The sequence below is a fragment of the Kogia breviceps genome, chromosome 1 (assembly GCF_026419965.1).
Source record: "Kogia breviceps isolate mKogBre1 chromosome 1, mKogBre1 haplotype 1, whole genome shotgun sequence".
In the NCBI taxonomy this organism is placed as follows: Eukaryota; Metazoa; Chordata; class Mammalia; order Artiodactyla; family Physeteridae; genus Kogia; species Kogia breviceps.
Genome location: NC_081310.1, coordinates 187,640,150 through 187,667,771, shown reverse-complemented (window position 1 = coordinate 187,667,771; position 27,622 = coordinate 187,640,150). Strand labels below are relative to the sequence as shown.

The 27,622-nt window shown below is 47.4% G+C and overlaps 1 protein-coding gene and 1 long non-coding RNA gene across 3 annotated transcripts in view; one reads left to right on the top strand and one right to left on the bottom strand.

Moving 5' to 3' along the window:
• CAPZB (capping actin protein of muscle Z-line subunit beta) overlaps positions 1-4,583 on the bottom strand; it is a 135,722-nt gene extending 131,139 nt beyond the window's left edge. The window contains exon 1 of one of the 2 annotated variants that reach the window (XM_059083706.2): positions 4,405-4,583. In XM_059083706.2, coding sequence (XP_058939689.1) covers positions 4,405-4,407 — 3 coding nt within the window. In that variant the 5' untranslated portion in view covers positions 4,408-4,583. The remainder of the gene's footprint in view (positions 1-4,404) is intronic. The other variant, XM_059083713.2, reaches the window with a different exon arrangement.
• A 150-nt stretch (positions 4,584-4,733) lies between these two features.
• LOC136792760 (uncharacterized) lies at positions 4,734-27,095 on the top strand. The gene is made up of 3 exons (XR_010837112.1): positions 4,734-5,651; positions 23,422-23,470; positions 25,405-27,095. It is a non-coding gene; the product is annotated as an uncharacterized lncRNA (long non-coding RNA).
• The last annotated feature ends 527 nt before the right edge of the window (positions 27,096-27,622 follow it).

The following is a 27,622-nucleotide window of genomic DNA, read 5'->3' as shown; positions in this document are numbered from 1 at the left end:
CATCAATGGTAGCTACCCAGCTGAGAAGGGCAGGACCTCTGTGGCACAAACCTTCCTGGCTGGGAGAGCTTCTGGTCTGCAGGAGACAGACCGCGTGTGCAGTGCCGTTCACCTCTGTGGGGGCGGCCACGCAAGGGCAGGCGTGCTCCTCAAGGCCAGGGCTGAAGCCGGGCACAAGCTCCAACTTTCTCTGAAGTCTCCTGCGTTATCTCTTCCAAGTGTGCTTGCAGTTACATTAAACAAGGCTCTGCTTCCTTAAACTGCAGCTGAGAGTGACACAACCTCCCTGCCAAACAACATAAGCTGTGAAGGCGTGGACCCTTGTCTGCCTTGTTTACCATGCCTCCTTGTCCTGAGCACATAGACCAGCACAGAGAAGGCACTTCATAAATACACCCATGAGCTTCAAGCAACTAACACACCACTGTCTTTGCCTAATGCCAAGAGTTTCCCAGCCTGGGAAGCAGGAGTCTCAATGTTCAAAGTACCTGCCCAGCCACCATTTCCCTGTGCTGTCAGTCATCTGTCCTCTCCCCTCCCCCAAGGAATGTAAAAGAAGAACAGGACTTCTGAGTTATAAATAGGAATATCTGCTTTCAAACATACGATTTAGGGCTTCCCTGGTGGCCCAGTGGTTAAGAATCCTGCCAATGCAGGGGACACGGGTTCGAGACCTGGTCCGGGAAGATCCCACATGCCGCAACTAAGCCTGTGCACCACAACTACTGAGCCTGCGCTCTAGAGCCTGCGAGCCACAACTACTGAGCCCACATGCCACAGCTACTGAAGTCCCCGCACCTAGAGCCCGTGCTCTGCAACAAGAGAAGCCACCGCAATGAGAAGCCCGCGCACCGCAACAGAGTAGCCCCTGCTTGCTGCAACTAGAGAAAGCCAGTGCGCAGCAACAGAAGACGCAAAGAGCCAAAACTAAAATAAATACATTTATTAAAACAAACAAACATGATTTAGCATCTCTTTAATCTCAAGCTATGGATCGTTGGCTACTTTTTTCAAGCATTCCACCAAAGAGCAGCCAGTTGGGTTTAAATAAACAAGGCTGTATATACATGTGGGGTCTGAGTGGAGCTAGACCTACACCAGGAGGTATAGACCTACACCAGGAGGTCTACACCAGGAGGTCTACACCAGGAGACCAGCCAAGACACCAACTGTATTGTTTCACCGTGTCACAATATAACAGGCTTCTCCTATCATCTCTTGTCAGGCCAAACCATCTGGGAGCTGGAGGGGCAACTCATGAGGGGGGCCCAGCCCATCCCTGCATGCTACAGCCCCACCATCCAGCACCAGAATCATAACTCTAAATTAGGCCAATAATTCCTAAATTAGATGCTAGAGCTGGGTAAGGAAAAGTGCTTTGAAACTATAAAGCACTTACAGATAGTGGGAGATCATTACCTGCTAAGAGAATGCAAGTAAATTCCATTTGCTTATGCATTCGTAACTGATGCCAACAGAAATCACGGAATTTTCTCCAAAGTCCAGTGCACTTTAGACTCTCAAACTGCTATTTCCCTCCATGGATAACTGAGATCTAGCTGGTTTCTCTACATAAAACCACAGTGGGTTTTTGTGTGTGTGTGTGTGCGGTACGTGGGCCGGCCTCTCACCTTTGTGGCCTCTCCCGTTGCGGAGCACAGGCTCCGGACGCACAGGCTCAGCGGCCATGGCTCACGGGCCCAGCCGCTCCGCGGCACGTGGGATCCTCCCGGACCCGGGCACAAACCCGCATCCCCTGCATCTGCAGGCGGACCCTCAACCACTGCGCCACCAGGGAAGTCCCACAGTGGTTTTAACACATTTACCTATTACGCAACCCCACACCACCGCTTCTGTCCTACTCCAACTGTCTACACTGGTTTCTTAGAATCTTCAAGTAGGGGATAAACTGAACAATAAGCAGTCAGAAATTACCTATAAGCCTAGGAGACACTAAGAACAAGTTATTGAGAGAATGAGTATGAAATCCAAGTGGCTAAGTTCAAGACACACCCCAAGCTATTTCCTTCAGTGCCAGGTACTGTTCTAGGCCCCAGGGATACAGACATGGAAAACAAAAGACAAAAATCTCTGCCCACAAAGAGCTCACATTAAATAAGCCTGCATCACCAACAACACATAAGCAGCCTGGGACAATGGAAAGGATGCAGTTTAGAGCCTATCAGATGTGCTCCTGTCAACTAAGCAACATCTTAAGGAAGTTCCTCCATGCCCTGAGCCTCAGCTTCTTCACCTGTAAAATGATAATACACAGCATCCCTCAAAGGGTTCTGTGTGGATTAAGTAAGTGGAGCACAGAGCAGTGTCTGGCATCGAGCAGCGCCCCCCCGCTCCCACTCCCCACAGAAAAGTGAGCCTTTTTCCTTCACCCCTTCCACAGTCTTTACAGATTATCCAGGTAAGACCCAAATACAGGACTCCTGAGAAGCCTCATGTATCATCCTGTTCCTTCTGGGTCATTACAGGCATTTTCCCATCAGGTCTGGAGACTCAGACACTGAGGGCCAAGGCAAGATGCTCCCCCTCTGCCCCGCCCCCGCCCCCCCACTGCCAGAGATGCTGCCTTGAGCAGCCCCACCTGGCCATCCCAACCATCCTCCCCTGCTTTTGTCCTGACAGCAAACTTGTAAAACCTCACTCCAAGTCCTCACCCAAAACTGTCCTAGAGAAGTCCTTCCCCACCCAGGCCTGGGGAAGAAGTTCAATAACAATGGCCACGCTTTTCATCAACATACAGGAAGGCATGAAGAAAAAATTCAGCCACTCTGAATTAGTCACCCTAGTTCAGAAGCAACATCCTTTCCTTAAACAAGGAACCGAGAGCCCCAAAACTCTTTGGGGCCCAAAGTCCACATGCAAACATCTGCCAGCACCGGGCCAGAGAAGCAGGTGGCCACCCTTAATCTCAGTCCACTCTCCAAAGATGCCTTGGCCACGTGAGGCAGAAGCCCTCTGGCCCTTCCAAGCTGGGTGCTGGGCCTGCCCTGCAGAAGGTTCCAAAGTGGAAGGAGGGCGGACTCACTTGGTCGGGGCCTAGGTGAAACCTCGGGCCAGTCAGAGCGCCGCCAGAGCACCTGCCTTCATTACCAAAACAAACAGCACGAGTGGAGCGAGCTCTCTCCCTCGGAGTCTGGCTCACCTGATCCGAGGCACCTCCATAATCAGCAGTTCCAACCCTCACGAGCTGACAGTTGAGGGGGAAAGGGAGGCTGCGCCTGCTGGGGTACATTGTGTCCGGGCCGTCTGTTGGCCTCGGGGCCCGGGGGCCTCCCAACGGCAGCGGCCTCACAAGGGCGATTGTGCGTTCATACCCGTCCCGCGGCTCCCCATCCTCATCCCTCGGCTCCCGCACACGCCCCGGCGCCGCGGGTCCCAGCAGGACGCTCCGCCAGCACCGCACCCCGCGGCACCCAGGCGGCGGCCGCGGGAAGCGCCCGCAGAGCGCCGCGCTGCCTTCCGGGCATACGGATGCCCGCCCTGCCCTCGCTCGCTCCCAGGCGGCCTCCCAGAAGGGGCACCGCTCCAACCTGAGAAGGCACAGCCTCGGGACCCCCATCCCCACCAGGGCTGGAGAGCTGCTCTCACTTCCCAGGGGCGGCAAAGAAGGTTCGCCCTAGGTAGAGGTGAGGGGACCACCTGGGTCAGGGGCAGGGCAGGGAGCCGGGCCCCGGAGGGAGGGTAAAGCCCCGGACAGAGTGGGGCTGACGCAGGCTACGCCGAGAGTGGTGAGAAGTCCTGGGAAAGGGACCAGGGAGTGGGGGGAAGGGAGTGACGTCCAGGCGGGGGCCAGGGGTGGAGGAGGGGGGTCCAAGACTTAAGACCACGGAGAGAAGAAAAGATTCAGGCTGAAGCCATGGAGGACAGGGGAACAAATGTGGGTTGAAGCCATGGATAAGGGGCTAACGGGGGTCCGGACTGAGGCCATGGAGAAGGGGGGAGGTGGGGGACAGAGGCCTAGCCTGGACCCTGGGAGGAAGAAACGACGGCCTAGCCTGGGCCGTAGGGGCTGGGGATGGGGACATAGCCCCGGCCATGGGGAGGAGAAAGGGGGACTACGCCTGGGTCCCCGGAGGGGGTGCTCCAGGAGGGTCTAGCCTGGGCTACGCGGGAGGCTAGCCTGACCCCAGAGGAGGAGTGTGGGAGCCCAGCTTGAGACAAGGGCGGGGGTTGGGAACGGGAGGCAGGGTCGCTGCCCACCCAAGCCGCCCAGGCCGGCCGCCCCCTCCGGAGCGGGCAAGGATGGTGTCTACCTGGGCTCCGGGACCCCGCCCCTCCCCCACCCGGGGGAACCCACCCTTCGCGGGCCGGGGGTGGGTGGGGGAAGGGAGACGCGAGGTCCGCCGGGGCCCCCGGACCTGGGGGAGGGGGACGTCGGGCCTTTACCATTGTGGCGGCGGCGGCGGCGGTCCCGGTCCCGGCGTCTGTGGCTCTCCCCCCCGCAGCAGGGCCCGGCGCTTCCACTTCCCCGGGTGCCCAGGAGTGAACATCCGGGTCAGCACCTCCCTCCTCCCGCGCCGGGCCGCCGCCACCTTCCTTCCCCGCCCCGGCTCAGCCCGGGCCCGCCCCCCACGCAGCCGGCTCTCGGCCAATGAGCACGCAGGGCCGCAGCGATCGCCAAGTATGGAGCGCGGCACTGGGGGAGGAGCGCCGAACGGGGAAGTGAGGGGCGGGGACTGCGGGCGGAGCGGGGCGGGGCTCGGCGGCCGCAGGATGGGTGGGCGGAGGCAGGATGGGTGGGCAGCCCCAGGGCAAGGGGCGCGGGGTCGGGATGCGGGGTGGAGGCAGGAGCTCGGGCCCGGGGAGTACCTTCTACCCGCAGCTAGACCCAACGCCCGGCCCTGTGGGTGCAGCAGCGCAGGGCGGCACAAGGACGGTGCCCTTCGGCGTCCGGGCGGGGATGCGGAAGGCGCTGGGTCTGGGAGGGGTCACCTCGCCCCACCCGGTGCACGCGCTCGCTCCTGCGGCGCACCCGGAATTGGTGCGGCCCGCGGTGCAGGCACATCCCCGAGAGTAGCGAGCGAACCTGAGATGGAATCCCAGCACTGCCACTTGCTCTGTGTGGGACCTGAAGCAAGTCGCTGCACCTGGGCCCGATCTCTAAAAACGGAGCCTCGGCCCACATCACTCACTGAGCACCTACCGCATACCAGGCCTTGTTTGAGGCACCAAAGATAACAGAGGTGAACAGGATGGGACATAAAGATGCTCTCACAGCTACCTGCTACGGGAATGCTGTGAAGACCACACAAGTAGAAATGAAAAATCCCGGCGCAATAAATGTTAAATGTTAAGAGTATTTTTACATTTGCTACAGAGAACCCTCCCATTTGCCGAGTGGGGCTGCCTCATTCCACAGAGTGACTCAGAAGTTTTTTTTCTCTTCATTCAACAAATATTTGTTAAGCTTGGTCTAGAAGGCAGGAGGCCTGGGATGCTAGCCCTGCTAATAATAACTGCCTTCCCTAGTTTGCTCTCTCTCTTGTGAGATTCAAATCAGGTCACCCGTGAGGGGACTGTAAAGTTGCACAAAGGACAGGAATGAGCACCACGAGCCAGGCCACGTCCTAGGCCCCCGTCTTCAGGTAGCTCATAGTCAAGTAAAAGCTGCCACCGGCATAAAAACGATACAGGTAAGTACCACAAGAATGATTCAGACCTGTATTACAGGAATTCAGAAAAGGGCGTGGCACTTTGGAATTTTCACTTGGTAAGTATTTATTGAGCATCTACTGTGTACCAAGCACTGTTCTAGGCTCTAGGGATAAAGCAATGAACAAGACCGTGTTGTTGCAGAGTTTGAACCAGGGGAGGGGAGACAACCAGCTGCTAAGTAAAAATAGAGATGGGGAGGAAAAATCAGAGTGAAGGAACGGGCAGACAGATTAGCCAAGTGGGGCCAGCAGAGAACTAACATTTGATCAGAGGGAGGCACAAGGAACAGCAGGGGCGAAGATCCGATGGGGACAGTCCCTGGAGTGTGGGTGGCACGAGGAGGCAGAGGTGGCTGGCCCAGACTGAGCAAGGGGAGAGCCCCAGGAGCTGAGGTCAAAGAGGTGCAGAGCAGTGACAGGATCTGGGCTGGCCTATCAAAGGATCAGGAGATTGCTGTGTTCTGAATGGACTGTAGGGGGACTAGGGCCGTTAGAAAGCTCTTTCTGTACTGAAGGCATTTTTTATTTATTTCGAAAGCACTTATATGAGGCTTTCTATGTGATGGATGTTGTTATGCACTTTACAAATAATAACTCATTTAATCCTCAGAGGGCCGGGGAGGTAAAACCAAGGTCACACAGCAGAGAGACACAGATGTTTAGTGGGCATGAGAAGAAGAAAGGAGTCGGATGATGCTAAGATTTTTAGCATCATCAGCACTGGAAGGATTTGCCATTTATTGATCTGTGGAAGATTGTAGGGGGAGGAGCAGAGGTTTAGGTGTTTTTAGGGGGAGGAGCTGGTAACAGTCAGTTTGGGGCAAGATATGTTTGAGATGTCTTTTGGAGATTTAAATAGAGATGTCAAGTAATCAGATATGAAAGTTTGGAGTTGATGATAAATTTATGAGAGCTGTCAGCTAATAAATGATATTTTGAGGTACTTAAAAGCACAAGACACCTAGGTGAGCTCGCTTAGGAGATCAGCGTAGAGAGAAGAGGTCAAGGAGAGAAAGAGGAACCAGCAAGGAGCCTGAGAAGGAGTAGTGACCTAGGAGGAGGGAGGAAGACCACGAGAAGGTAGTGTCCCTCCTGGAAGCTGAGAGATAAAAGCATGAAGGAAAGTTTTGTGAAAGAAGTGACATTTGAACTGTTTAATTGAAGACAATAAGATTTAAAGGAAGCCTTGCTATTCAAAATGCATTACCTGTATTTTCTCATTTAATCCTCCTTACAACCCTATGAGGGCAGTGCTGTTATTTCTATTTTACAGATGAGGAAACTGAGGCACAGAGAGGTTCAGTAACCTGCCTGAGGTCACACAGCTAATATTTTCAAAGCCAGGCAGTCTGGGACCAGAGCCCACACTCATAACCCCAGGTCTGATTATGTCACTCCCCTCCTCAAAAACCTATAAAAATTAAGTTCCCACATAATAAGCAGGCTCAGGAACCAACCCAGAACTCAGAGACAGGTTACTCCATCTCTCTCACACATCCCCATTTCTGTTGCTTTTGATGCATCTGCTGCATTCTTGGCTGTCTGGCATCCTGAGTTTGCTTATAGCCCTATTCCCTCAACATTTCAGCCTGCATGGGGTTCAGCCTGGTGATCTTTGTCCCTCCTTTATTCTCTGCATCAGCTCATTCTATTAACTGGCAGATTCTTTTGTATTTCATAGTTCAAATCCCAAGACAGAATCCAGTTAACTCATCTTTTAATGATGACATCTCATTGGACAGGTCACTGGCCAGCCCACAGATTGGCTGCCCACAGGTCAGATCCCACCCCTTGACCAGTCAACTGTCGCTGTGAGCATGGGGGCATGTGGCATGAAACACAGCTGCCTTTGAGGGCCTGTGGGTAGGAGGCAAACGCCATTAATATTTTTAGTACTGTTTCTCCTTTCCTCTTTCCAAAACCTAATCTCCTTGAAGTTCATACTATCATATTTTTCAACCTGCCACCCCTCCTTTTTCTCATGAACTGACCTCCACCTCACCTCCTGCACCTTACCTTATGACTTGAGCATCTGTAAGCATAATTCATGAGATATTTTATTTTTTTCTTTATTTTTAATTGAAGTATAGTTGATTTACAATGTTGTGTTAGTTTCTGGTATATAGCAAAGTGATTTAGTTATACACATAGGTATTCTTTTTCATTAGAGTTTATAACGAGATATTGAATGTAGTTCCCTGTGCTATACAGTAGGACCTTGTTGTTTATTTTATATATAGTAGTTTGTATCTGCTAATCCCAAACTCCTAGTTTATCTCTCCTCCCCTTTCCCTTTTGGTAACCATGAGTTTGTTTTCTCTGTGAGTCTGTTTCTATTGTAAATAAGTTCATTTGTATCATATTTTAGATTCCACATGCAAGTGATATCATATGGCATTTGTCTTCCTCTGTCTGACTTACTTCACTTAGTAGGACAATCTCTAGGTCCATCCATATTGCTGCTGCAAATGACATTATTTTGTTCTTTTTTTTTTTTTGGCCGTGCCACACAGCATGCGAGATCTTAGTTCCCTGACCAGGGATCAAACCGGAGCCCCCTGCAGTGGAAGTGCAGAATTTTAACCACTGGACTGCCAGGGAAGTCCCTTGTTCTTTTTGATGGCTGAACAATATTCCTGTGTGTGTGTGTGTGTGTATGTGCCAGATCTTCTTTATCCATTCATCTGTCGATGGACATTTATGCTGCTTCCATGTCTTGGCTTTTGTGAATAGTGCTGCTATGAACATTGGGGTGCATGTATCTTTTCAAATTACAGTTTTCTCTGGATATATGCCCAGGAGTGGGATTGCTGGATCATGTGGTAATTCTAGTTTTAGTTTTTGAAGGAACCTCCCTACTTTTTTCCATAATGGCTGCACCAATTTACATTACCACCAACAGTGTAGGAGGGTTCCCTTTCATGAGAAATCTTATTGACTTCTCACCGATTTCTTCCCCACCATTGAGTTCCCCATGGGAGTTACCCACTCCCATGGTCTTAAAGCAGACTTATTCTCACCAGGAATTTCACTATCTCAGAAAACTCAATCACAAAATATCAAATCTGACTTTAATATCTTTACTGCAGTATCACACACAAGCATTTCTTCAGCCTCATCCAGACCTGCAAATCTTTTGACTCTGCCGGATTTTTGCATTTATTTTCCCACTGGTACTCACTTCCCTCCTCACCCACTCAGTCATAATCAATATACTCACCTCCTTGCAAAACCCCATAACCCCTTTGTCCCTCTCTTTTCTTCTAGCTTTTTGCCCAGCTCTAGTTAAACCCAGCTCTTCGTCTACTCTTTACCTGTATCAGAATATCTGAATATTGCTGGAAAATTAAAACTGGCAGATGTCACTTTAAGCCGATGTCCATGAATTTCAACTGAACCCTCAGTCCTGCCTAGCCTTCCTACTGTATTTTCCTGCTCTATTCAATTCCCCACACTCTACAAGGATGGTTTTTCAATCTTCTTCCTTTGTCCCCTTCTCATCCTTCACTCTAAGCAGATGAGCTTGCCTCATACTTCACAGACATGATAGAGTCAGACAGAAACCCTCTCCTCTACCAAATATCTGCATCTTGCCCAGGTTTTCTGCCTTCCCTGCTTGCTTTTTTTAATTGAAGTATCGTTGGTTTACAATATTGTGTTAGTTTCAGATGTACAGCAAAGTGATTCACTTATATGTATATATATGCCTTTCAATTATTTTCCATTATAGGTTATTATAAGATACTGAATATAGTTCCCTGTGCTTTTTTTAAAATTTATTTTATTTACATATAGGTGATTTTCAATGTTGTGTTAATTTATGCTGTACAGCAAAGTGACTTCATTGTACATACATATACATTCTTTTCCATTATGGTTCATCACAGGCTGTTGAATATACTTCTAGTTCCTTACTCTGGATTCCCTTCCTTAGTCACTCATTTCTCCCCCTATCGTGGATCATTCCCACCCGCTTTATATTCTAAAAAGGTGGGGGGGTTTTTTGTGTTTTTTTTTTTTTGCGGTACGCAGGCCTCTCACTGTTGTGGCCTCTCCAGTTGCGGAGCACAGGCTCCGGACGCGCAGGCTCAGCGGCCATGGCTCACAGGCCCAGCCGCTCCGTGGCATGTGGGATCCTCCCGGACCGGGGCACGAACCCGCGTCCCCTGCATCGGCAGGCGGACTCTCAACCACTGCGCCACCAGGGAAGCCCTAAAAAAGTGTTTTTAACAACAAAAAGCTCTATTGATCCCACATCTCCCTCCAGCCACCTCCCCCATTTATTTGCTCCCCTTAGCATCAAAACCTCGTGAGTTCTCTGCAGTGGCTGTTTCCACATCAACTCCAGTTTCTCCTTAAATCAATCAGGCTCGAGTTTCTGCCTCCACCTGTCGATTTGGAAACTCCATGATGCAGAAGCCAGTGGTCACTTCGGGACCTTGTCTTACTGCTGACCTCTTGGTATTATTATTTTTTTAAATATTTATTTGGCTGTGCCAGTCTTAGTTGTGGCACGTGGGATCTTCATTGCCGCGTGCGGGATCTTTAGTTGCGGCATGCAGGATCTTAGTTAGACGACCAGGTATCGAACCCGGGCCCCCTGCACTGGGAGCGCGGAGTGTTAGCCACTTGACCACCAGGTAAGTCCCTGACCTCTTGACGTTATTACAGTTGGCCGCTCTCCTCCTTGTTACACCTGTCTTGGCATTCAGGGTTCCTCTGAGTTCCCTTTGATGCCTCCGCTTCCTTTGCTGAGGACTCAGTTCTGGGGTCCCTCCTTTTCTTTATCTAAATGCTCTTTTAGTCACTGTGGTCTTCAGCACCTGGAACATAATAGGTGTTCAGTGAAGGTCTGTGAAATAAGATAATAGCATCTGCATCATAGGATTATTGTGTGAATAAGTGGACCAAGAATGAATAATAAAGTAATGGCAACTTTTAATTGAGTGCTTACTATGTGCTAAGCTCTTTTCTTGTATTATCTCACTGAGTCTTCCCAACAGTCCTTTGCACTAGGAATTCCTGTTATTACCATTCTGTAGAAGAGGAAGTTGAAGCTTAGATAAATGACTTGCCTAAGTTCACACAGATAATAAGTGGACAAGGAATTCCCTGGCAGTCCAGTGGTTAGGACTCGGTGCTTTCACTGCCGAGGGTGCAGTTTCAACCCCTGGTCAGGGAACTAAGATCCTTCAAGCTTCATGGCTCAGCCAAAAAAATAAAAATAAAAACCTTAAAAAATAAAATAAGTGGATGAACCCATCCTCACTTTGGTCTTTCTGACTCAAAGTCAATTCTCAGAATCACTAAATTGAGATCATATGTAGGAAAGTGCTTTGTAAACAGCGAAAGACGATGTTAATACAGTACATAGCAGCACACAGCCTGGCAACTTGCACATAGTAGGTGCCCATGAGTGTTTGCTGAATTGAGGCAGGGTGGGAAGAAGTCCCGCACCAAATAGTACCATCACCCGAGGAAGGAAGAAGCAATCTTGAGGACCTCCGGAGACTCAAATCAACCTTCCACCATACGCTGAATCTTTTGTGATGCTCATCAGCTAATATAAGACTTATAAAGTGGGCATTACCCAGACATTTGCCCAACATGGCTTCTATCTCGCCTCCTTCAATTAAGTCTCCACAGCTGGAACTGGTGGGTTAATAAATGCACAGTCATTCCAGGGGGCTGGGGCTTGTTTAGCTCCTAAATCATCTCTGATTTTAACAGGCCAGAGCGTGCTTCCTGAGGTGGGGAACTTCTCAGATTACTAACAGTGGTTTTAGGTGTTTTACTGTGTCTCTGGAGATAGGAAAGAACCCTAGAATTAGCCAACTTTTGACCCCTCACTGCACTGAATTCTACAGACAAGGGGTTTAAACCATATCTGTTTTTTAAAATTTTATTGAAGTATAGTTGATTTACTTTTTTTCTTTTTTTAATTTTATTGACCATATCCCTTGAACATTCTACCTCCATCTACTAAAGTTTTAGTGGGATTCGGTGTAAGGATCTTCATTAGGAAGAGTACCAGGAGGGAAGATACGTTGCCTGGTAATTCCATCTACCCCATCTTTAGCCGGGTTAGTGGTCTTTTTCTACAACTTAACCCTTCCTCATTCTCATATGTTTAGTTTGCGTGGAGTTGAGCCCACCCCCAGCTCCTGAGGACAGGATCCTGATTGACTGAAGCCAAAGTGTGGCCTTGGTTTGAGGATAGGCCCTTGACCTAATTTGGGCCACAGTGTTCCCTGTAGAACACTAATTAAACTCTGCCTGAAGGGGGATGGTCCATCAGGTAAATGTGGGAAATGCAGTAAACAGTATTCTCGCTCGGGGATTCTCTTTTTTTCAAGAACCTCAATTATCCCATCTCTCCCCAGATTGTTGAATTACTCCTTCTCAACTAGATGATTACTGTGGTTTTAAACATGCGTAAGTGTCTCATATGTTAAAAAAAAAAAAAAAAGGAAGAAAGAGAAAGAAGGAAAAAGCCTACATGGATCCCTCTAGCCCACCACCCTATCTCCTGTCTTTCTCAGCTACAGAATTGTCAGTATTTCCTCTCTCCACTTCTACTTCCCCTCTGTTCCATCCCTCCTCCACAGAAATGACTCTCAGGTCACCCCTGCCTCCATGTCGAAAAGCACATGGACGTGTTTCAATCCTCAGCTCCTTTGACTCCCCAGGAGTACTTCACACTATTGGTCACTTCTTCCTCCTTAAAGCTGATTTCCTCTGTAGACAGCACACTGTGTGGTTTGCAAAGGAGGCAGCCTCGGCTAGACCACTAAGATCAACTTTTCCCACCTACAGCATCCTGAAAGAACACGTAGCGAGAAGGTGGAGGCAGACAGACCACTAGCACTCCACTTCTTTTAAACACACCCCATAGAGACACATATGTAGAGAACAAACGTATGGACACCAAGGGGGGAAAGTGGTAGGGCGGTGATGTGATGAATTGGGAGATTGGGATTGACATATATACACTAATATGTATAAAATAGATAACTAATAAGAACGTGCTGTATAAAATAAATAAATAAAATTCTAAAATTCAAAAAACAAAAACACACTCCAAAGTCATCAGTGCCAAGGGGATGATTTGTCTGAGGTTAGACATCATCCTCTCGGGGCTTTTGTTTTTTCTTTTCTTTTTTTTTTTTTTAAAATTAATTACTTATAGGGCTTCCCTGGTGGCGCAGTGGTTGGGAGTCCGCCTGCCGATGCAGGGGACACGGGTTCGTGCCCTGGTCCGGGAGGATCCCACATGCCGCAGAGCGGCTGGGACTGTGAGCCATGGCCGCTGAGCCTGCGCATCCGGAGCCTGCGCTCCGCAATGGGAGGGGCCGCAACAGTGAGAGGCCCGCGTACCGAGAAAAAAAAAAAAAAAATTAATTACTTTTAGATTTGGCTGCACTGGGTCTTCGTTGCTGCACACGGGCTTTCTCTAGTTGCAGCGAGCGGGGTCTACTCTTCGTTGCGGTGTGCGGGCTTCTCATTGCGGTGGCTTCCCTTGTTGCGGAGCACAGGCTCTAGGCACGTGGGCTTCAGTCGTTGTGGCTCGCAGGCTCTAGAGTGCAGGCTCAGTAGTTGTGGCACACGGGCTTAGTTGCTCCGTGGCATGTGGGATCTTCCCGGACCAAGGTTCGAACCCATACCCCTTGCATTGGCAGGCGGATTCTTAACCACTGCGCCACCAGGGAAGTCCTGTTTTTGCTTTTCCAATAGGTACCTGGGAGAACTCACAGCTGCCTTCTGCTGGACTAGAAGTATTTCTTACCATCTGCGAGGTCTTGCTCAGAGTTAGAGAAAAGCTTCTCAAATGTGGGCCAGCTGTTGGAGCTTTAATATGCATATTTGGGAGAATTCATATTTAGTTTATTAAGCTGGCTGGCCAGCTGCCCACTAGGCTTGGGATGACCTCTACAACGCATCTAAGACTAACCCTTCGGACTCAGAAGAATGGTCACCTCCTCCTTCATGCAGTATTTTCTGCCTGTCCCCTCAAAAGCTGCGTTTGGGGCTTCTTTGTGTTCCTGTGGAAATGCTGTACTAGGTATACCTTTTCACTTGTAATTTGCCCCGACTGCTTTCTGGGCTCCTTGAGGCAGGGACCACGAGTCACATCACAAGCAATTAGGACAGAGCTGGAATACGGTGCCCTATGAATGAAGCCCATTGTTCTCTGCATCTGTGTCTCTACTTCTGCCCTGCAAACTGGTTCATCGGTACCATTTTTCTAGGTTCCACATATATGCGTTAATATACGATATTTGTTTTTCTCTTTCTGACTTACTTCACTCTGTATGACAGTCTCTAGATCCATCCACGTCTCTACAAATGACCCAATTTCGTTCCTTTTTATGGCTGGGTAACATCCCATTGTATATATGTACCACATCTTCTGTATCCATTCATCTGTCGATGGGCATTTAGGTTGCTTCCATGACCTGGCTATTGTAAATAGTGCTGCAGTGCACATTGGGGTGCATGTGTCTCTTTGAATTATGGTTTTCTCTGGGTATATGCCCAGGAGTGGGATTGCTGGGTCATATGGTAGTTCTGTTTTTAGTTTTTTAAGGAACCTCCATACTGTTCTCCATAGTGGCTGTATCAATTTACATTCCCACCAACAGTGTAGGTGGGTTCCCTTTTCTCCACACCCTCTCCATCATTTACTGTTTGTAGGGTTTTTTTGTTTGTTTGTTTGTTTTGTTTATTGCGGTATGCGGGCCTCTCACTGTTGTGGCCTTTCCCGTTGCGGGGCACGGGCTCCGGACGCGCAGGCTCAGCGGCCATGGCTCATGGGCCCAACCGGTCCGCGGCATGTGGGAATCTTCCCGGAATGGGACACGAACCCGTGTCCCCTACATCGGCAGGCAGACTCTCAACCACTGCGCTACCAGGGAATCCCCTGTAGGTTTTTTAACGATGGCCATTCTGACCTGGGTGAGGTGATACCTCATTGTAGTTTTGATTGACGTTTCTCTTATTAGTGATGTTGAGCATCTTTTCATGTGCTTTTTGGCCATCTGTATGTCTTCTTTGGAGAAATGTCTATTTAGATCTTCTGCCCATTTCTTGATTGGGTTATTTTTTTTAATATATATTGAGCTGCATGAGCAGTTTGTATATTTTGGAGATTAATCTCTTGTCGGTTGCTTAATTTGGAAATATTTTCTCCCATTCTGAGGGTTGTTTTTTTTGTTTTGTTTATGGTTTCCTTTACTGTGCAAAAGCTTCAAGTTTAATTAGATCCCACTTGTTTATTTTTGTTTTTATTTTCATTCAGCTTTATTTTTTATTCACGAGAACCACTGGAGTGCAGAGGACCTTGTTGAGGTTGTTAACGCCTTGGACCAGGCTAGACATGGTAACCTATTTATCTAGGGCAGTCAATGCCACTGTAGTCAGAAAGGCTCCATATTTTGGCCAGAAAGGAAAGCAAAGGCCAAAGGCAGAGAAGTGATGGCAAGTATTCAGTCTGGTAGGTAAAGTGACTAAGTGGAGAAAATGAACCACCAAGTCTAAAGGTAGGCACACTGAGAGCCAAATGCAAAGGGGAGAAGTACAGGGCATGGTGGGACAGGGTGATTCAGCACAGAGCAATGCCAGTAGTGATGGGATCCATTTCTAATATTCATTGTGCTACCTTCTTTATAGCTTACAACTGCCAGATAGGATCAGACATACTTGGTCTAAGATCCTGTAAGATCTGGCCCAGTTGAAAACCTATATGAGAAAACTCTGATCACCAAAGATATCTCTCTGTCAGGCACCATTGCCTGGACAGCTGGCATGGCAGTTCTGTTAGGCTTTATCTTGATGACCTTTTGTTCTCTGCCCCACACTACTCGTGATTGCTACAAGTATGTAGCACTGCCAGGCGACAGGGTCACCTTTTCCACTTCCTCTTCCTGGGCACAAGCGCTGTCTACATTTCCTAGCCTCCCTTGAGTTAGGTTGTGGTCATGTGACAGGGCTGTGACAAATGGAATGTGGGAGGAAGTGAAATGGGCCACCTGCAGGTATGACCATCAAATGCCCCTTGGGACCTACCCCGTACTCTCCCTCTCTCTTTGTTCATGAGCCAGCCGAATGCTGCTTCATTTTGGAGCCAGCCTGTATTCCGTTCAGGAGAGTCTACTGAAAACATCCAGTCAGACTGTGTCTTAGGGGGAAAATAAACCTTTGCTGTAAGCCACTAAGCACTGAAGGTTGTTTCAGCAGCTAGCACTCCCCTGACTAATACAGGTCTAAAAAGCTACCCATGATAGCTTCCAACATAGCAGGAAATGATTGGGATGATAATATTTTTTTTTTTTTTTTTTTTTTTTTTTTGCGGTACGCGGGCCCCTCACCGCCGCGGCCTCTCCCGCTGCGGAGCACAGGCCCCGGACGCGCAGGCCCAGCGGCCACGGCTCATGGGCCCAGCCGCTCCACGGCATGCGGGATCCTCCCGGACCAGGGCACGAACCCGCGTCCCCCGCATCGGCAGGCGGACTCCCAACCACTGCGCCACCAGGGAAGCCCGGGATGATAATATTGAAGCAGGATTTCCATAAATGTGTTAAGGTTCCACAGGTACCTCAAGGTAGAGCCAGTGAAGATAGACAAAGGTCACATCACTACAGAACGGTGAGCCAGGATTTGAAGAGTTCTGTCTGATCCGAAAAGCCTATCCTTTTTTTCACTTCTCCACATTACCCCCAATAAAGAGGTGTTTAGATGTTTTGAGTGATGATCATAATGATGACAGACTCTAGGATTCTGTGTAATTTGCTCCCTGGCATATTTGTGCTACATATCCTGCAGCACGTCTACCGCTTCGCACAAGCCAGTAAGGTTGGATACAATGACATCCTGTTATCCTCATTTTTATATTGACATCGTGCCCAGGTACTCAAAGGAGGGTAGCTAAAATTACTATTTCCTCCAACCTGCCACCTAAATGTTTACCGGTCTGGTAAAAGACTTTGGGGACCATGCCATAGAGGTCTATAGGTCTTCTTTCTCCTTCTACTCCTTCCTTCCTGTCCCAACCATTCCAGTCATAAGCTGGGCTCCACGCCCCTTCTAGCTGAATAATTGCATCTTCTATCTCTCTGCAATGGTGAGAGAGCAGGTGACTGAACCTCCATATTCTAGTTTCCACATCTGTAAAATGGGTATATGATACCTACCACGTACAATTGTCATGAGGTTTAAATAAGACAGGCAATAAATTGGTGGCATATCGTGTGCTCTTTGATTTTATGGATGGTCCCCTCCCCTGCCCCCAACAATCCTCACTGCTGTTACGGAACATCAGACGATTCTTGGCATTTTGTAAATACATTTGCCGGTCTTACTACATTGTGTGTGTGTTTTATGCCTGGTTATGTCAGCCTTGTATATTTTTGACCTTAAACTCTAAATAGGCAGAAAACCCATGGTTGCTAAATATTTATCGGTCCCAGGTACCATACAATTCATTCGTCATCTTCAACCACAATAAGAGATCATTGAGTACTTTCTATCTTACGAGCTTTATGTAGGGAGGCTCCTGGAATAGGAGTCTGTTTCTGCCCACAAAATCCATCAGAGGTGATTTTAAATATGTAAATATTTATTTGGCTGCGTTGGGTCTTAGTTGCGGCACGTGGGATCTTCATTGCCGCGCGTGTAGGATCTAGTTCCCTGACCAGGGATGGAACCCAGGCTCCCTGCATTGGGAGTGCGGGGTCTTAACCACTGGAGCACCAGGGAAGTCCCCAGAGGTGATTTTAAAGGCACAGTGGCTTATTCTTCTTTAAAATAGCTTTTTAAATACCTGACTAAGGAAATACATGCTCATTGTAAAAATTATAGATACAACACCAAAACCAGAAAATTATCCAAGGAATAATCACTGCCATCTTTTTAGAACCTATCCTTCTAATCTTTTTCCTTTCCATATACATATATGTTTTACAAAAATGGGATCATACTGCATTCACACTTTTGTTACCTGCTTTTTTCCTATCTGAGAACATATCATGAATGTTATACATGTATTAAAGATTCTCCTGTGGCACAATTTATAATTCTAGTTTAGTATCCATCGTATGGATAGAAGGTGATTTTTTTAAAGCAATCCCTTTGTATTGTACAGTTTTGTTATTACCATTCTTCCACCATTATTAGCAACAAACGTCTTCATATGTATTCCTCTGTTCACATCCCTAATTATTTTCTTAGAACCCACAAGTAGAAGTTTGCTTCACAGAAAGAGCACACTATCCAGACTTTTCCTAACCATTGCCAAGTTTCCTATTAGAAAAGTCCTACAAATTCACACTCCCACCAGCAGTGTATGAGAATGCTACAATAAAGGCTGTTGGCCAAGATGATGGTTATGAAAAAAATAATCAAGAAGATAAGTATTTGCTAAAGGCTCTCCCCACGCCAGCTGTGTTTATTTGTTGAACTCTATAGCCATGTTCCTTGGACCAAACCCTGAAGGTTCTTTAGACTTTTAGTTTATTTAGTGCCTCTTTCAACACTCTGAAACTTTGACCCAAGTTTTATCTGAAGGAAAGGAGATTTCTGGTAAATACGGTTTCCAGTTTGGAAACTCAGCCCAAGTACTTCCATCCCTCATCTCAGCATGGACGACCTCTGTGGTTTTAACTGATGGGAATCAGTTAGAAAGTGCTGCTGCTGACTTGGAGCCGAGAAAAGTGCTTAAAAGAAATGAAAGAGCTGGACTAGGGTGAAAAAGTCATGTTCCAAGGTACAAAGGAAAACCAGTAACAGCCCAAGGGTTTGGAGTTTCATTTGACCCGCTCTGATAATATCACTATGGTGATGGTCTCCATAAACAGTTGCAAAATAGCAAGATGAAAAAGAACGAGCAAGTTCCACCCAGGCGATCTGGAGTTATTTTAGGGATCAAGGCAATGTCATCTGGGGTAAATATGGAATGCAAAGTCTGTTCTTTTAATAATCATCCCCTTCTTTTGTGAGGCTGAACAAAGGCCTGGCACGTCAGACGTTTGGGCTGAAAGCAGCACTGACCTAGTGTCTTTGGGGCTCAGGAGAAAGCACAGCCAAAGGAATGGAAATAATGGTTCATAACAGATGCTGGGATGATTCTTCTCACACCCTTGGCCTCTGAGACTCTGCTGAGCCTGGTGTAGAGTCCAAGGGTGGAGCAAGGGTGATGTTCTCGGGAAGGACTGGCCTGGTTGAGAGGCTGGGATGGGGATCCCAGGGAACTGAGCTTGGTTGTCTGCCCCTGACCTTGATTCCTGGGCCAGAGGGGGTGGAGGGAAGCATCTTCCAGTCCACAGATCTGTCTCTGGGGCATTACCATCTGCTGCAGTTGACAACTGCTACTCCCATCCTCACGCTCTTCTCTTTGAACCCCTGACTCAGCCAGCCTCAGTCCGAAAAGCAGAACTAGCTATTTTTTGCACTAAAAAAAAAAAAGGCAATACACTTGCTGAACTCCTTCCTGACCCTGAAACTCTTACTCTTTGCACTTAACCCCTTGCTCTCCCCGTATTCTTTTCGCTTCCTTCTCTTCTGGACTCCTAGATTGCAAGCTCCCCCCATCATCTCTAGAGAAGATCTTCAAAGGAAAGGGTTGTTCTGCGGCCACGGAGGCCGGAACAATGCCTGGCTCACAGAAGGTTCTCCGTAAGTGTCAGCTGATAGGAGCTGAATCCAAAACCCCGTGCCTACCCTGCTGTGGACATTTCTCCAGCAGGTCTGAGATGATGGCTGTTTGTTTATTCACTCATTCAATCAATATTTATTCACCGCCTCTGGGGAACCAGGACTTCTTCTGGGGACTGGGGCTACAGGGACGAACAAGATCCCAGGGCTCTGTCCTTATGGAGATGACACCCTCGTAGACGCTAATATCTGAGTGGTGAACACAGCTGTCATCACAGAGCCTTCTCTGACCACTGGACATAAAATCACCCTTCCGTTTTATTTTTCTTCCCAGAACTTATCATCACAGGGCATATTATACACTTGTTTGTTTGTTTGGCTGTGACACGCGGCATGCGGGATCTTAGTTCTGTGACGAGAGATCGAACCGGTGCGCCCTGCAGTGGAAGCGCGGGACCCTAACCACTGGACAAGCAGGGAATTCCCTACTTGTTTGATTTTTTTTTGTTTTTTTTTAACATCTTTATTGGAGTATAATTGCTTTACAATGGCGTGTTAACTTGTTTGTTTTTTAATCCATCAGCCTTCTCACACAAAAATGTATGCTCTTGGGGCTTCCCTGGTGGCGCAGTGGTTGAGAGTCCGCCTGCCGATGCAGGGGACACGGGTTCGTGCCCCGGTCCGGGAGGATCCCACGTGCCGCGGAGCGGCTGGGCCCGTGAACCATGGCCGCTGAGACTGCGCGTCCGGAGCCTGTGCTCCGCAGCGGGGGAGGCCACAACGGTGAGAGGCCCGCGTACCACAAAAAAAAAAAAAAAAAAAAAAGTATGCTCTTGGAGGATAATTTATCCGTGGCATTCACTGCTGAGTCTCCACAACAATGCCTAGCACACAGTAGGCGCTCAACATATACATGTCAAACCAGTTTGTTCAATGTACTCTGCAATCCTCTAGAAGAACTTTCTAGCAAAACTCTCCAGGGAATGAGCTAAGAAGACCTCTAGAGGGTCATAACAACAGATTACAGCCGTCCAGGGCCTTAGAGTTTACAAAGCAGGGAGGTGCACTGGGGTGAGCATGGGCCTTCACCTTTCAGAGCCCTGATTTCCTCCTTGTAAAGTGGAATTAACAACACCGGCCTTTGGGGACTGTTGTAACTGATGAAAGAGGTGATGGGTGTGAATCGCCCCACCTGGCATCCGGTACTTAGCAGATGCTCCATGCTTGAGGACTGGGCACTATTGTTTCTCTCTTATTGGAGCTTCTCAATTCCATGTGGACGCTATTATTTTCATCCGCATTTAATCAACAAGGAAAGCCCAACTCACAGAGGCTTAGGAATTTGCTCACGGTAGCTCAGGCAGGACTAGAAGTCCCCAGAGGGACAGAATACCAAATATAGTGCCTTCCCTGTCACCCGGGGGCAGCCAGCTCTGGCAGGAAAGCCCATCTTGTAAATCCTCTTATTTCCTCCTCCGCCCTCACTTTGATGTTCCCCATTTTCAGTATGTCACCCGTCGCTGTGGGAAAAGAAGAGCTTTGGAGAGAAGCAAAAGCCAAAGGGGAAGCTTGTGCATTTGGTTAGCAGGTGAAAGGCGAATCCCCCTCCTGCCCACCTCTCCAGCCCATTCTGCAGCTTCCCCCAGTGTCTCCCCTGAGTTTCCCCATAGCCCGCCTTTCTCTAAGCCTTAGGGACCCTCCACGTCCCAGCGTCTAAGTTGACAGGGATTCTGGTCCAAGCAGGTGGGATGGGCCATGAGACTCATTAGTATAAATCAGGAAATTTCTTGCAATTGAGAGGTCCTCAGAACACTGACTAGATTATAAACACTAGTAATTGAACTTTCTAAAAAAAATCATAATCTAAAAATATTTATAATAGTGTTATAATTCATGAGCATCTGCTAGATTCCGGGCAGTGTGGGAGGCAATTTACAAATACCTGACACCAACCTGAAAGGCAGGCTCAGGGAGATGAATGATCTTCTCAGAGGTCATGTAGCTACTAAGTGATGGAGGCCCAGGATTTAAACCCAGGTCTGCCTGCCTTCAAAGCTCCTGCTCCTGCTCCACAAAATATGCAGGGCCAGGGAGTTAATGTGCCTTAGGACACCTGTCCCACCAACCCTCTGAAGAAAATTGAAAACATCCTAAAAAGTACAAAAATCAGTGGATGGTTATATGAATTATATAGAGTGAGTGTAACCTGTAGAATATTTTGCAGTTATTGAAAATTACACACAGAATATGATGACACAGAAAAATACTTGTGATAAATGGAAAATGTAGGATACAAAATGTATATCCATGGAGGTTATAATTTAAAATGTATGTCCACTACATAAATGAGCATGTGAAGTATAAACAAGCATGTGCAAAAGACTGAAAGGAAATATATAAATATAATCACAACTGTGTGGTGGAATTTAGAGGGACTCCCCCCCCCCCGTCGGGTTACTAATCTTTCTGTAATGTGGTTAAATTACTTTGCAATTTACAAATTAAAAAAATATTCTAAGAGTCTTCTCTGAAGTCCTGTAGCTTTGCAATAGAGCACATAAACCAGCATGCATTGTTTTTTTTCCATTGAACTATAGTTGATTTACAATGTTTCAGATGTACAGCAAAGTGATTCAGTTATATATATATGTATACATATATACATATATATTCTTTTTCAGATTCTTTTCCATGATAGGTTATTACAAGAAATTGAATATAGTTCCCTGTGCTGTATAGTAGGTCCTTGTTGTTTATTTATTTTATGTATAGCAGTGTGTATCTGTTAATCCCAAATCCTTAATTTATCCCTTCCCCTCCTTTCCCCTTTGGTAATCATAAATTTGTTGTCTATGTCTGTTAGTCTATTTCTGTTTTGTAAATAAGTTCCTTTGTATCTTTTTTTTTTTTAGATTCTACATATAAGTGATATCATGTGACATGTCTTTCTCTGACCTACTTCACTTGGTATGATAATCTCTAGGTTTCAGAATACATTGTTTTAAATTGCTAACTAGAGAGATGACTTTCCTTTACCAACTGCTCCAATCCTGGAGTCCCCCTGTCACTTAAAAATTGTAGCTCTTCCTGCACACGTTCCTGGCCAAGCAAGCACTGGGTATTATCCTCACCCACATCTGTGTTTGCTAATGCCGTGCTTTGGTCTAGAGCTGCTCTATTTTTTTTTTTTTTTTTTTTTCGGTACGCGGGCCTCTCGCTGTTGTGGCTTCCCCCATTGCGGAGCACAGGCTCCGGACGCGCAGGCTCAGCGGCCATGGCTCACGGGCCCAGCCGCTCCGCGGCATGTGGGATCCTCCCGGACCAGGGCACGAACCCGTGTCCCCTGCATCGGCAGGCGGATTCTCAACCACTGCGCCACCAGGGAAGCCCTAGAGCTGCTCTGTTCAATATGGTAGCCATTGCCACATGTGGATATTTAAATTTAAATTAATTAAATAAATACACAATTGAGCTCTTCCATCTCACTGACCGTATTCCAGGTGGTCAATAGCCACATGCAGCTAGTGGTTATTGTATTGGACAGCACACAGAATGTTCCTATCATAGCAGAAAGTTCTAGTAGACAGCACTGCTCCAGCATCTAGACTGAAGACCATTTCTTTTTTAAAAAATTTATTTTTTATTTATTTTTGGCTGCATGAGTCTTTGTTGCTGCAGGCGGACTTTCTCTAGTTGCAGCAAGAGGGGGCTACTCTTCGTTGCGGTGTGCGAGCTTCTCATTTCTCATTGCGGTGGCTTCTCTTGTTGCAGAGCACGGGCTCTAGGTGCGCGTGCTTTAGGGGCTGTGGCACGTGGGTTTCAGTAGTTGTGTCACGCAGGCTCTAGAGCGCAGGCTCAGTAGTTGTGGCACGTGGGCTTAGTCGCTCCGTGGCATGTGGGATCTTCCCGGACCATGGCTCGAACCCATGTCCTCTGCATTGGCAGGCAGATTCTTAACCACTGCGCCACCAGGGAAGCCCCTGAAGACCATTTCTTGAAGTCTAGGAGAAAGATTTCCCATGCACTTGTTATCAGTGGATTGACAAGACAATGACTTTTCCGTCCTAACATTTTACTCTCTCATCCCATTTCTACACTCCAGGGAGCTCAAGGGTCAGGGAAAATTAAAGACGATGCCTCCCGACTAAAAGGTAGGACCTCCCAATTACAGTTAATTCAAAGTGCTTCACAGAGTATAGACTGATTAGGCAGGGTGGGTGAATGGGGAAGGTTAATTAGAGTCTTGTTTTTTACCATGCATGTTAGCAACAGGAGCCATTTATTGATGTCCACTGTGTGCCAAGCACTGTATGCATTTTATCTCCATTAATCGTCACAACCCTGTGGGGTCAGTTTTATTCCATCATATACTAAGATGAAGATATTGAAGGCTCAAAAAAGTAAAGAAACTTGCCTAACTTCATGAGCCAGGATCCACGCCTTCAGACACCAAAGCTCATGCTCTTTCTCTTACACCAACATGCCTCATGGTGGGGAGGTTCTAAATCTCATAGAAGGATCTGATTGGCCTGCTTAGGTAACCAGCCTATCCCAGGACCAATCACATTGGAAGAAAAGACTGGCCAGGCCTAAGTCACTGTCCACCACTGTACCAACAGGGGCAGTGGCTGATGGTTCTATTAGAACCATGTAAGATCAAGAAAAGGCAGTCGCCAAATAGAAAAAAGGATGGAGCACACAGAAACAATGGCATTCACTACTTTAACTCCATCACCGTTATTTGCACTGGGCCTACCCACACGCTAATCTCATTATTTTTCAAAATCATCTCAGTGAGAACAGTAATAGCAGAAACTACTATCTCTTATTGAGAGCCAAGGTACAGTGGCATGTGCTTTTTCTGTGCATTATTCTTTTTTTTTTTTTTTTTTTTGAGGTACGCGGGCCTCTCACCATCGTGGCCTCTCCCGTTGCGGAGCATGGGCTCCGGACGCGCAGGCCCAGCGGCCATGGCTCACGGGCCCACCCGCTCCGCGGCATGTGGGATCTTCCCGGACCGGGGCACGAACCCGTGTCCCCTGCATCGGCAGGCGGACTCCCAACCACTGCGCCACCAGGGAAGCCCTGTGCATTGTTCTTGATCCTCATGCTTTGCTTGTTCTTCTTCGATAATGTTGGGCTTGTTTTCTTACTTTGGGTAGAAATAGCAGACCTTGTTTCCTGGACACTCAGACTTGACCTTCCTAGGTTCTGCATGGTCTGTTTCCCACAGCTGGCCCACCCCTTGCATTATGCTCCAGACCAATTCAAGTCATCCACATATTAAACATCAAATCCTTTGCCCTCAAGCCTATACTCTCTCTTTGGGAGTTAAATGAATAAGACAGTCGCACACAGGATTACTCATTAGGTTGGGCGCCAAGGGGCCAGTTCTAAACCAGAACTTAGTCTACGTAGCCCAGCCTGGGGACTGGACAGTTGACCAGAGGCTGGACTGGATGCCCTCTAGAGGGCCCTGGAGAGCTGAGAGGTCTGTGATTTAATGGTCAGGGGAGAAGGAGGAATGTTCCCGAGCCATGGCTTCTCCTTGGATTGAATCCAGCCTACACAAGAGCTGCTTGGGCCCAAGTTGTCTAAGTAAACACTGATTCCTTGACGAGTTTCCAAAATCGGGAATAGAGCAACTGTTTGGATTTAACAGGCTGTGCTCTGTAAACCACTGCCTGCATATCACCAGGGCCCCATGTAAATATTTTAGCTACAGATTGGAAGAACACAACTTTTTTTTGGAAATCCCATCACTTTGTTGCTAGGCTTATAATGAATTATATGTTTTGTCTGTTGTTAGACTTAAAATGAGTGTGTGTTATTTCTATTTATTGGGAGGTCCAATTCTCTAATTTTATTATAAGTGTCTTAGATGTGTCTCTACTGGGACTGCTAGGGTTTGGGGAAAGCCCAGTAAATAACATGCCACTTTTTCCTGCTTGAATTTGGAACAAAATGAAGGGAAGACAGGAATCAAGTAGGTAGAGATGAAAGAAATTTTATTACCAATAAAGCTGATAATGAAAACGTTGGCTTTTGATGTCTGACTAAGGGGCCTTCTAATTCTTCACCCCAGAATCAGGCAGACTTAGCCACCCAGTTTGGGATGGCAGTGGACTGGAACAGACCTGTGCCTCAGGGGTAGAGCCTGCTCCTGTTGGACTTGAGGCTTGGAGGAGCAAAAGAAGATGTGTGTTGCTAGAGAGAAGAAAGGAAGAAGGCACTGATCTGAGCGTGTCCAGTTCCTTCTCCCAAACCTGCCAATCAGATCGTTACTCTTCCTCCTGTGGACAAGAGTAAGAGAAGGAACCAAAAGCCGCTGACACGTTACTGTGATGGACCTCCTGCCTCATGGAAACTTGAAGCCAGAGAAAAGGGGGTTCACACCAAAAGACTTGTTAATGAAGAATGAGGGCAAAGTGAGGACCTGGTCAAGGAACCCCAGACACAGCCTCTTGGCAGAGAAGATGACCACTGCTTGAATCAGGAAGCAGAACTTGATCTTGAAGAGAAAGTTTACCTTCAGGCATAGTTGCAAAAACACTGGTAATACTCAGGCCACATTATAGGCAGAAAAACCGAGATTCAAAAGCATTGCTCCAGTCACCACAATTGACATCATCTGCCAAGAAAATGTCACCCTCTGCCCAACAAAACCTCCCTCTTGACTGTGGCAGGCAAGGCCTGTGCTACCAAAAGAACAATGCATCGAGTGGAAACTGGCATCGTGAATTTCAAAACTGTTCCTTTTTGTGTTTCCTCTCTTGGTTGTGTGGCAGGATAGGCTTCCATGGGCCCTGCACTCTCTCTACTCCTTTCCATTCTCAACCCTGGAAAGAGATGTGAACGCAGATCTTTTATCATAATAATGCCGCAAAGATCTACAAGAACCTATTAATATTGGTAAGACAGAAATAAGTCTCTTTAGCCTCAATCACAAGGAGTTGTGGCTCGATGGAGCCAGAGGCCTTGGTGTGTGTGTGTGGGGGGCAGGGGTAGAAGATGAAAGACGAGGCAAAGTGGGAGAGAAGGTACCAATGCAGAGAGCACAGGAATAGCAAAGATATTTTACATCATCGTCTTGATGTTGAGGATGTTTGTGATTGGCTGGGGAACTTCCTGGGAGGGGACTCCGCCTGCTTGCCCTTCCGGGGGTTGGTGGGCATAAGGGCAGGGTTTTACTTAAATGGCTTCATCGTCCTCAATTATCAGTGGCCTCTCTACCACGTTCCTCCCTCCTTTTTGATTACCAAGCCTTGTCCCTTCTTTATCGGGAATGTCTTTCTCTCATCTTTCTCCTCATTGCTATTTCCACTGCTCTCACCTCTCAATGGAAAAAGTTCTTACCCAGACTTCCTGCCTTTTTCATTTCCCTTCTGCACCTACTGTTCATTTCCTACCGGACTGATCTTTCTGGAAAACAGATCTGATCTGCTTAAGGCCCTCTGTTATTAAAAAGTCTTTGCTCATTCCTTGTCACCTATAAAATAAAGTCTAAGATCTGAGATCCTCTGGCAGGCGTTCAATTTATTACCCACCGTGATCATTCATTCATCCCATACACAAAGACAAGTGTAGCTAAGCAAGTATGGAGTGCGGGATCAGAAGGAAAGAGGTTGGGGGTAAATTGGACAAATGGACCAGTTTTGCAGGACACTGGTGGGAAGGAGAAATCATCTGGTATTTTTAATATTTACTGCCTCTTCTTAAATGTCCAACCAGAGGGGAATGGTGAAGTGATTTATGGAGCCTCTGCTTATATTATATACTTACAGTTTAAAATTACATTTTACAGTTCAGAAATAGAGTGATATATTGGACTTCCCTGGTGGCGCAGTGGTTAAGAATCCACTTGCCAGTGCAGGGGACACGGGTTCGAGCCCTGGTCCGGGAAGATCCCACATGCCACAGAGCATCTAAGCTCATGCGCCACAACTACTGAGCCCACGTGCTGCAACTACTGAAGCCCGCACACCTAGAGCCCGTGCTCCACAGCAAGAGAAGCCACCGCAATAAGAAGCCTGTGCACCGCAACGAAGAGCAGCCCCTGCTCGCCGCAGCTAGAGAAAGCCTGCGCACAGCAACGAAGACCCAATGCAGCCAAATATAAATAAATAAAATAAATAAATTTATGTAAAAAATAGAGTGATATAAAAAACAAAACCAGAAAATGGGGTGTTATGTATTCTAAAAAACTCATGGTATATTCATATAGTAACTGTGAAGCCATCTAAAAATAAGATTTTCAAGAACATTTAATGAGATTATAATATAAAAAAGTAGAATAAATCTAT